The sequence below is a fragment of the Botrytis porri genome (assembly GCF_014898465.1).
Source record: "Botrytis porri strain MUCL 3234 chromosome Unknown BPOR_010, whole genome shotgun sequence".
NCBI classification, from domain to species: Eukaryota; Fungi; Ascomycota; class Leotiomycetes; order Helotiales; family Sclerotiniaceae; genus Botrytis; species Botrytis porri.
The window spans coordinates 1,147,958-1,159,286 of NW_024066084.1; the positions used below are offsets into that span (position 1 = coordinate 1,147,958).

An 11,329-nucleotide genomic window follows, 5' to 3' on the forward strand; every position below is an offset into this window, starting at 1 on the left:
TCGAGCTGGATCGGTTGTGGCGTAGAAAGATTCAAACTGTTGTCCCTCAAAACCCAACAACGCAGTATGGTATTCGTTCGTTCACAAACATAAGTCGTTATCGTAATACAGAAAACAATCCTTTACTCATCCCGTCCCCACGCCCCTCTTGGCCTAGTTGTCGCTGCTCGTTGTGACCTCAGGTCCAGCGAGGACACCAAATTGGCCTCCGCAGCCAGCAAAGGTAATCTTCTTGCCCTTGATGGCAGAGTTTTCGACGAGGGTAGGTGTCCTAGTGGTATCGTCACTACCTAGACCAGTCCTGTAATTCTCGCCATATCCCCATGCCCATACTTTGCCGTCTTCTGTCAAGACAATGTTGTTATCGATTGCACCAGCTACAAAAGTGGCTTTGACACTGGGAACAACGGTTGGCACCTTGAGAACAGCTGGCTTAGATGTGGTAGGGCTAACAATGAGAGTGTCCTGGTCCACGCTAGCAAAATCAAGGCCAGTTTGACCTTCATCGCATCGTCCAACAACCAAGACCTCCTGCTTCTCAGTACAGGCAATTGAGTGATGAAGACATCCTTTAATTTGTTTGATATCAAACCCCTCAAAACTCTTAACAACAGTTGGGTTATTGATGGTGGCACCATCTTCACCAGCATTTGAGCCAATACCGGTCTGGCCGAAATTGTTCAAACCCCATGCGAGAACTTGGCCTTTGGCGTTAATGGCAAAGGAATGATAGGTACCTCCAGCAATCGACTTGCACTTCTTCAAAACTGGTGTTGGAGTAAGGGCAGCGAATTTGAAACGATTGTTGACTCTTCTACCGAGCTGGTTTTGCTCACAAGCTCCCCAGGTGAAAACAGTTCCCTTGTTATCGAGAGCCATGACGTGGTTACCACCACGAGCCAATGACTTGATGTTCTTTAATCCAGGAATGAGTATGGGCTCTATCTGGATCTGGAGCTTCTTCTTGAGATCACCATCGCGTTCTTTGGCCGCCATTGACGCGCCTTCAGCAGTGAAACCGATGATACCATCATTTCCCTGTTATTGTTAGTCGACTTGAATAATTAAGAGCGTGGAAAGATAACTTACAATAAACGAACCCCAACCGTATACATAACCATCTTCAGTGAGCACGAAGCTAGCAGAGTCACTGGCGATTACTTGAACGACCTTTCGTCCATCGAGGAAATCAGTGGAGATAGCCGTTGGGGTACTCTCAACAGGATTTAGAACGACATCATCCTCATTCTCATCCTCAGAATCTGCATCCATGTCTTTGGCCGGTGCTTCATATGAGCTAGTATCACGACCTAACGATCCTCCATCGGACACTCCCCATGTCAAGATTCTTTGATCATCAGTCAACGCGATGCAGTGCATACCGCCGACAGCAACTTGGGTAACGCCTTTGAGAAGGGGATTGTAACGTGGTCGCTTGACATTCATGGGTGGTTTGCCATCCATCTTAGCTGCACCCAAACCCAACTCATTATTTTCTCCAGCTCCGAAAACGTAAACATCAAGTCGCTGGGTAGGCGGAGTGTTGATACTAGGGCCGACCTTGAGCTTCTTTGCAACAGGCAAGGCCTCTGATTCTTGAGTACGACTTCTCTTTCTGCTAACGGCAGGTTTTGGTGCTGTGAATAAATGTCAGACGCGTTCCTGATATTATGTTGATTGAGTCAAGAGAAAACCTTACCTGGTGTTTCATCTTTGTCACTTGTAGCAATCTCAACATCTTCCTCCTCCTCCATCTCAGCATCCTCCTCTGGAGCCGGCTTAGACGCGACCTTTGATTTTTTAGGAGCTGGCTTCTTGACGGGTTTTTTGGGAGCGGGTTTAGCAGCAGAAGCCTTTGCAGCCTTTGCAACCTTTGCAGCGGCAGCTTTGGTAGTGGTAGCCTTCTTAGCTGGCTTCTTAGTTACTTTTGATGGTTTTGGTGCTGTAGTAGCAGATGTGCGAGCGGTAGTGGTTCGTTTTACGCCGACATTGGCAGGAGATGTTGCTGCAGCTGCAGCTTTAGTCTTACGCCCAGCCATTGTTAGACCGAGTATCTTGTATGGATTAGTTGTTTGGTGGTAAGGGTAAAGTGTATTGTAATGTGGAATCTTTGTATCGAAATGCGCAGTTGGAAATGCTCCAAAAGACGCGTTGCAAGATCGAAGAATAAAAAAAGCTCGAGAACTTTCAAGAAGATTTCAAAAGCAAAGGAGGAATCAAAAGAAATCCTTTTGAATATAACTGATTGATTGATCTTGAAAAAGCTTGAATATCAAAGGCAATTGCAATTGAAGAAATTGAGCAAGATGGTAGAAATCTTTAAAATTGAATGGAATTGATGATTGTGTGGGATTTGTGGGTGGAGGTGGGATTGGAGGTGGAGGTGGAGGTGGAATTATTTATTATTATGAGGGATGGAGGATGGAGGGAAGCTCAGGGATTAATCACGCTAGGCAATACTCATTTGGTTAGCGTTAAAATGGGTTCTAACTCAACGCGGCGCAGATGTCATGCTTAGTCATTGCACTCTTGTATTACTGATGTCTACTGTACTACTGATTACTTAATTATCATATAGAAAGTTGGCAGCAGATACTATAGGTACAATCATCCCACTCCTCACTCACCGAGGTAGATAGATAGAAACCCCTCTCATCCTCATATAACTTGTCACCTCTTCCTACCCATTCCAATCCTCCCAATCTCCCAAGTCTCCATCCCATCCATCTCCCTAACCCCCAATCACAGCAAAAACCAGCGAACAAACAATCTAGACAACGTTCCTCCCTACCTCCCTATTCATCAATCCGCAAATCTCACTAATAATGCAAAATCACCCGTCGAGGCACAAAAACACACACACACACACTCTCTCTCTCTTCTCCCCTCTCCCCCTAGAAATTTCAAAACCAGCACCTTCTCTATACACACGAAAAGCATCACATCAACATTCACTATTCTTTCCAATCCACTTTCTCATTCATGAATAGGTAGGTAACCTCTAGAAGGTACAAGATATCCACCTACAGCCCCCATTATATCCTCCAAAGAATTCTACCAACCCATCTAGTTACCTACCTATCTAATTCCCCTATTCCCCTACCTGTCTAATTCATACACACATATATATATACATACATCCATAAGATCTTTCCCACCATTCAGACAATTCAAGTTAGGTGCCGAACAGGCAGTAAATGTGTTTCATGCCGGAGAGTTCCTACCTAGTACTCGAGTATATCATATGATCATATAGATAGATATATTGTGATCTATCCCTTCCCCTATCCTATTCTATCTTCTTCACTGTCCCCTCCACCCTTCCCTTCTTCTTCTTCCTCCTCTCTCCTCCTCTCTCCTCCTTTCCCTATCTTCCTCTCAGCTCACCACCAGACAAAATCACAACCTCCCCACTTCTACTTTCCAACCCCCATCTTGCATTCTCCATTCTCCACTCCCCACCTCTCATCCATAATCCACTTCGAACTCCACTCCACCACCAAGTAAGTCTAGATCATTCGAATAGAGCTATCCATACATCTAGACATCCAAACGTCTTGATATACATAATTGTCAAGTACACACTGACACCTTCAGCATATCGTAGATTGGATTGTGGTGCTTCCGTCTCGTAGCAGCTCACATCCTAGAGATCATCTCACTTCACATCACATCACATCATCACATCACATTGTAATTATCCAAAACAACTCCAATTCTCGCAAACTTTTCAAATTCTCAACGTACACCAACTCGACTCTAGGGTATCATACATACACCCACAAGATACATATAATGAATGATTCTGATGCCCAAACCACCAATCCATACCAGATTCCCCAAATTGGAATCTTACGCTGTCTGTTTGTAGCAGAATCTTTGACCCACCAAACCGCTTGCCGATGTCACTGGAGCCACCACCCTCATACCCCTTTCTTCGTCCTTTCCCATACCTCCATCCAAAGTTAAAACAAAAAGAGTGTGAAAATCATCCCTCATCCCTCATCCCTCATCTTTCATCCCCTCATCACAGACCATCTTCCAGTTCAACCATCCGATGTACCCATTTACCTGTTTGTTAACCCCTACCAAACAAATCGCACGCGAAAAACAACCAAAGTCGAGGATATTGTAGCAACCAAAACGAAAAGTAAAAAATCAGTCCCACGCCCCTAAAAGCAAATAGGTATTTCCTCTTAATATTCCCATGAATAGTCAAGCACGCAAGAAAGATCTTCTAAATGTCTTGTCTTCTGTTCGTCTCTGAGAGCGCCCGCATGCTTTTTCTCTTCACCCCAAAAAAAGTTGGAGCACGGTAAACGCAAACAACACAAATAACAAAACAGCCCAGAAAACAAAGAGAGAAAGATCAAATTGGAATAGGGAGAGATGAAAAGCAATCAAAGCAGCAAAAAAAAAAAAAGTGGTATTTGGGGTATTGCGCGCCAGGGTATATATCCAGCCATTGTGTACGTCGAAATTGACATACTTAAAGACAATCTAGGAAATAAGGGAATAGTTTTGTGGATATCTTAAGAACGCGGTGGTCCAATTGGACCGGGGTATCCTGAGTTTGTAGAATTAGAAGTTGAGGGGCGACCGCTATCGGTCGAAGCTCTCATGCTATGTCTTGGTGTTGCATCGCCCGGATGCCCGTGTGGGTGCTTGTTATCGTGGCTACTGCCACTGCCAGTTCCAAATTGGCGGGTTGGCCATGGTGTGGTGTCATCGTCCGGCAAGTTGACACCACTATCGTTCCATGGGTTACGGTCTGCATTAAAGCTTCGTGTAGACTCGATGGAGATCAAAGATGTTCTTGATGCATTACGAGACCCGTTCCTGAAGAAAGAACCGGCAGGAGATTGGGAGCTATTCTTGCGGCCATTCAAGAATGAAGAAATTGATGACATGCTACCAGGTTTGCGAAGCTTATCAAAAATGTTGCTCCTCTCCCTTGCAACATCATCGCCAAACGAAGACTTGGTTGGAGAATCAGTTGCCATTGGTGCAGGAGCATGCTGTAAGAGTTTAGAATTGAAAAATGGTAGGGATTCCTCGAAGGAGTCGGACTTGGGACGAGGAATTGTTCCCTTAACAGTGGTAACTTCAATGCCGGCTGCGGCAATATTAGAGAACAAGAATTCGATTGCATCTCGAACTCCGCCTGCATTGTTTCTGGTGAAAGTCCAGAGGAGGATGACTGTTGGTTTACTATCCTCGGTAAGCTCAGAGGAATCTTCATTGACTTGGACCTCGACCACATATTGGGACTTGAGCTTTGGTACCATCTCTGTCTTGAACTCGTTGGAGCTCAAAAATGTTAAGAGTTCCGGAGTGCGAGCCAAAACAAGCTCATGACTATCTGGAACCATGCCAAGGAACTCATCAACACAATGAGGAACTTGCCATTCCGGTCCGGAGATTGTGACATCATCACTAGCTTGCTCGGTACTTGGGAAAAGAACTTTACAGTTCCATTTCTTTTCCAAGTCTTCGATTTGGTCAAGACGAGTCAGAAGTTCTCGGTGATACAATCGGTCAACATTGACAGTCTGAGAAGTGAATTCTGAATCAACTCGATCGACCATATCGAGAATTTCGGCCTTCACAAGCTCTAGGTTTTGAGCATTACGAGCTGGAGTTCGGCAGATGACATTATCGGCCTTGATATCATCATCCTCACGATTGGGTCCACCACGATCCATGACATTGGAGAACTTAACAAAGACCGAATGCTTCTTCATGATTCTTTGGATGTGTTGACCACCAATGCCGATAATGCGCTTATGGTATTGATCAGGAACATGGAAAGATATTTGGGCTGGCATCTCTTGCTCGACGAGGTTAAGACCAGTAACCATCTGATCGTAGTTGTTTCCGCAAACATCAATGTTGAAGTTATACTCATTAAATCCGTCAAATATGATTTGAACATTGCCTAAACGAAGTAATTAGTAAGTCAAATGTAACAAAGCTTCGCAAACCTTACTTTGGCCCATGATCTTGTTGATCTTTCCATTCTTCTTGCCACTAACAAACTCCTTGTGCTCATTTGCTAGCTCCAGCTTCACTCGAATTTGATAGGCGAATCCTCGCTTGTTCAACGGGATGTTGCTAATGATAGTCAACGCATCTTTGACAGCTTCGTCGGAACCAGTTATTGTCCATTGTAGCTTATCGTATGTCACATCTGCTGAAGAATATGAACAGATATCTACCAACATTGCTCTTAACTGAGGTGGAGCTGGTTGTAAAGGTGGCTGATTTGGTGGCTGTTGGATCCACCACGACGCGCTGTAGAATTGTACTCCCTGCAAGTTTTGTCAGCCATAGCGAGGGACAATGAAGTTGTGTTACTTACCATCAGCATGAGCTCCCGGACTGTTCGTTCCACGTGGAGACCTTCAATTCCTTGGATTCTGATCATGCTACGTTGAGAAGCAAGAGCTGGGAACTGGATAAATGTTCCGTTTGTCTCCATAATTTTACGAACCTTGTCCATCCTAGTCAAGAGAATGCTGTCGATCTTAGCGGCAGTCACATGGGCGTCTTTCATGAATAGCCTCGTCATTCTAACAAGCTCGTGGATTCTGCTTTTGGCTGCGGCAATGTTTTCTGCTCTGTCGCCAGTAATGAAAATCTCCTCGGGGTTTCGTCGCTGTGCGCCCTCTGGACAATACTTGTAAACCTGTGAGAAAGGAGGTGGGAAATAGATAGCCGTGTTAGTAGAGGATTCGATCATCTTGATGTTCTTTCGGGATCGTCCACATATGACAGTGTGAAGGGAAAGCTCGAGAGATGCTACATCAGCTACACGACCAAGCTAAACCAAAAATGTCAGTATACAGTATCACCTTGATTCATACAAATAAACGTACTAGTCTGTCAATGTAGACCAATATTCTAGTCTTTCCGTGTTCAGCACTCTCCATATCTCCATAGACTGCAATTCTCCAGCGTTGATCCCTTCCTGCCTCACCATTGCTACTGAGTCCATCGGCTAACGAAGGAAATTTTGGACCCAATAAGAATATATCAACACCGCAGAACGCGGCAACTTTGTCCAAATGTTCAACGACAGATTGTCTCAAGCCTGAGATCGTGGGATCAATAATCAAGTCTCCGTCAACATCTATGACTGCACAACGCTACATTAACGTTAGTACGTTGGAATCGCAGGGGACAACAGTATGAATCATACCAAGGCGATAGGGGTATCATTTAAGATCGTTTCTCTGCTCTTGTGTACCAATTCCGGGCTTCCCGAGAGAGTAACGGTTGTAACCTGTGCTGGGGAGGCAGTGGGACGTTTAGGCGTGGTGACGGCGACGTCAGCCAAGATAGGCAAAGGTCCATTGGTAATAGCTGCGCAAAGTTTCGAGAGAATTTCGATATTTGAGGTGTGTACCGGCAACTTCCATACAGGAATGTCATCAGGCGCGTCTTTGGGATGTGTCCATCTCAGAACAGCATTGGCCGTGGCGTAAAGAATATCCTCAGTATTTGGACCGGCGAGATCGGAAGCGAAGGGGATATTGAATGAATAGTGGATAGTAGAGTCCGCAGGGGTTGGTGCCAGCGCTGGTGAAGGAGTCGGTTTTGTGTGAGGCGGCATTGAGGACATGCCATTCATTTGATTTTGTCGCGACATGCCAAATCCTGGACCTGACCAGTGCCTCATATCGCGACCGAGGTTTGATAATTTATTCATTCTTATTGTGTGTTTCGTTGTTGACAAACTCGACCACACAAATTTGGGTAGAGTTGTGGAGGGTCGAAGATGGTCAAAGGGAAGTAGACCAAATAAGATATTTGGGGTACCAGAGATAATGTAATAAGTTGAAAGACTGGGCTCCTGCTGCTTTTGATCAGCAAGTAAGTTGGATGAATTGAGCCAGGCCGGTTCGGTAATGAGAAGCGAAGAGTTTGGGGCTGATGAGTGGTCTGTGTTGTGTGATGATTGAAATCGAAGTGGGCAATCGAAGAAGAGGAATGTTAAAGCAGCCAGAGACAAAGCAAAAGTAAAGTAGAGTAAAGCAAAGCAAAGCAAAGCAAATGGGTTTGAGAGATCGAGTAGGATGTACGGAGTAGATTGGATGTACCTGGTAGTAAAGATTGAAAGTTTGGTATAGTAGTGAAATGAAGAGATGGGAGAAGAGATGGGAGAAGAGCTAAAGGAAAGGGGGAAGTGGAAAGAAAACGAGGTGACTATAGTGAAGTGAGGGGAACTGAATTGGAGTGAATTAAGGTATAGTTGAGTGAATTAAATGGAGCATGATGTATAAAGTACCGATTATTGACAATTATGTCGCCGTCTCATCAATTCTGGAATCGTTGGGTACATATATAAGGCAGGGTACTAGTAAAGAGGGTATAAGGAAATGAAATAGTTACACACCACCAAAGGAACAGATACGCACAATAATCGTATCTTATCTCGATGAATTGTATCTTACAATACAGCCAGGTAAGTACAACGTAGGAGAGATGTAGAGGAGGCACAAAAGACAATGTTAGACTTATTTGATATGTAGTATGAGGGGTATCAATATTGGTGAAGAAGGAGATGGAGGAGGAGGAGGAGAAGAACAAGAGGAGGAAGAGGAGGAGTGAGAAAAGGCTCGAGGATTGAATGTTAGCCTCTGGTTGGTGGTCAAGTTTATGGTGTGTGTGGAGAGAATGTTCCAAGAGCTATGGTTCGACGATAATGGAGGTGCTTCCAAGAGGTGATGGTGTCCTATAGTCAGTCTACAGAGAAAATATAAGGTTAAAGCTATTTACAAGTCCCTCTTTACACTTTCGTACTATTCCAATATCGTGCAATCCAGCCAACAGCGATGATAGTTAGAAAGCTATCGTTGTCATCCAATTCGCCCTTCAATTGGTGAAGTCGCAATGCAGATGATATCGTATGAAGCGAGGTAAGCAAGGGCAACGAGTGAGCTTGAGCTCTCGTTCGTGTGTTCGAGGGTTGACCTTTTCTGTTAATGTACCGGCAAGTACGTTTGACACAACGATGCATGCACAAAGGATACAAAGAAAGATGCGGGCAATCCACTCAAGTCTTATACTTTGATTTGATTCGACTTCGGTCCATGGATAAGGGAAAGTTTGAAAACTGTTGTGCGAGATCCCAGCAGTGAAGCCAAATTCCACCTCAATTGTATCGCAAATTGATAAATGAATGCCTGAGCGTGAATAGTGAGAAAGCTTGAAGTTTCTTGATCTGATTGGATTGGAGAAGAATGGAATTTTTGAAGAAACAGGAAGCCAAGACCCAGGATAGCTGAATGAGCAACAAGGCAAGAGAGAGAATTCCAATACTATACTATATTACCTGGGTGTTGATTAGACTGGACGAGTTGGAGTCAATGACGAACAGTAGTGGTAGGATCGACAGCCGTAGACCACTCGCGAGAACTTGCTCTATAGAATGGATGGATGGAATGGATGGATGGATGGATGGATGGGAATGTTGTTGCATCTACCTAGTAGATACCTAGGTAGGAGTACTCTGTAGGTAGGTTAAGGTGGTGAGGTAGGTATAAGGAAACCCAGTTATTGTACGGTATTATTTGTAGTTGTTTGGTAATCTTACATGTAGGTGATTACTAGGTACATACAGAAAGATTCCTTGCTTTTAGAGTCTTCCTCAGAAACAAACCAGTGATGCTGTATGTATATACAGAGTATGTAGGCAATAATAAACGAGCCTTTTTAGTATCATTCTTCATTGCTTCTTATTGTATCACGAGGTGCATCGATAGATTTAATCAATACTATCGTCACTTCATATAGTTACACTGTTACAACGACAATCAAAACAACTTGACATCTGCAACTGGGTACAATCAATCAGTCAATGAAAGTGACAGACCTTCCACGAATTTCCCACGCCATTGCCGCTCTAACAACCATCACTCCATCATTACCTATCTACGCACTTCATGACATGGAACTTATGACACCAAACTGGAGGATACTCTTTACAATCATTCAAGTACCATATTATATCATAACACAAATAGTGAAGCATATTAACAAAAGAGGATATAATCAACATAATTTCAACATCCTTCCTTTCCTCCCTCCCCATCCATCACAACCACAAAACCCTCTCTACCCCCTTCCCCGTTCCCCACAAAACCCAAATCCGTTTCCATTCCATCTTTCCATCTTTCCAAGTTTCGAGTAAAAACCCCTCCAATCCGCCATCCCCAAACCTCCAACGAGAAGGAAAAAACAAAAACAAATGGAACAAACACACACACACACGAACACAATTATCAAGATCATCTATCCTACATCCCTATCACAGTAATGATCATCCATTTTGTTCTGTTGGTCCACTAGGTACTTATTAGCACCCAACTACCGACTAATAAATAAATCTGGACCCAGCTTTTGCTTCGCCTCAAATATCTCATGATTCTCACAACAATGACTTCAGTCACCTAATCTAGTACACACCGCTTACTAATCCCTTCCTCCTCCTCTTCCTCCTCTTCCTCCTCCTCCTCCTCTTTCATCATCATCATCTTCTTCTTCTTCTTCTTCTTCTTCTTCTTCTCCTTCTTCTCCTTCTTCTCCTTCCTTTTCCCCCAAAAGTAAATTGAATCAGTCATTCTTATCCATCTATCCACAATCCACAATCTACATAAAATCCCCACCGTACTCCATAAAACCCTCAGCAAAATATTCCATCAAAACTCCCATTTGAAACACTCCTTAGTATTCTTATTTCTGTCCAACGGTTCCAGCGTGTGTGTGCCCCATGAACAAAAACGCCCAAAAACGCCCAAAAACGGAAATACCTACAGAACAACTTGCCTGCTACTCAGTGTCCAAACTCAATGTTCGGTCTAGACCCCGGACTTTGCCTTGTTAGTGGTTTATGCTTGCTCGTGCTTGGTTCAAGACTTAAAGTATGCTGTGTTAGTCGACGGTCGTTTGCAAGGTTCTTCGTTGAGTGATGTTTGCTCTGGTCTGGTTTGATTATTAAAATAGCTCCCCGGTGTTGCATTCATTCAATCATGAAAATCTTCACGCTATCCACAGATTGATGGCGTCTAGTGTTACAATTTTGGGCATTTTGATAGTTGTACAATAACATATTTTTAATTACCTGCTTCTGAACGCGCTGATGATTTACAAAGCCAGATATCCAATCCAAGGCTGCTGTTTAAAAAACCACACAAAATTCCTCCACGCCCATTACGCCACATTACCCCTTCATGCTTCTCCACCCACACACCTAGGTTGCAGTATAATACCAGCCACAATCGAATCGGAACAGACTGCCGGTTGGATACCGCTACATTTAGTCTTG

General features: G+C 43.9%; 3 protein-coding genes across 3 annotated transcripts; all 3 read right to left on the reverse strand.

Annotated features, from left to right (window-relative positions):
- Positions 1–153: 153 nt before the first annotated feature.
- Positions 154–2,039, reverse strand: EAF01_007785 (uncharacterized protein; the record flags this gene model as incomplete). The annotated part of the gene is made up of 3 exons (XM_038916041.1): positions 154–1,038; positions 1,090–1,637; positions 1,700–2,039. 3 exons carry the CDS (start codon positions 2,037–2,039, stop codon positions 154–156), a joined length of 1,773 nt encoding a protein of 590 aa, XP_038768512.1.
- A 2,493-nt stretch (positions 2,040–4,532) lies between these two features.
- Positions 4,533–7,711, reverse strand: EAF01_007786 (uncharacterized protein; the record flags this gene model as incomplete). Its single annotated transcript, XM_038916042.1, has 5 exons — positions 4,533–5,938; positions 5,990–6,311; positions 6,362–6,823; positions 6,879–7,148; positions 7,202–7,711. The coding sequence occupies 5 exons, from the start codon at positions 7,709–7,711 to the stop codon at positions 4,533–4,535; spliced, it is 2,970 nt and encodes a 989-aa protein (XP_038768513.1).
- Positions 7,712–10,296: 2,585 nt separating this feature from the next.
- EAF01_007787 (uncharacterized protein) lies at positions 10,297–10,625 on the reverse strand (the record flags this gene model as incomplete). The annotated part of the gene is made up of 2 exons (XM_038916043.1): positions 10,297–10,349; positions 10,478–10,625. 2 exons carry the CDS (start codon positions 10,623–10,625, stop codon positions 10,297–10,299), a joined length of 201 nt encoding a protein of 66 aa, XP_038768514.1.
- Positions 10,626–11,329: the final 704 nt, after the last annotated feature.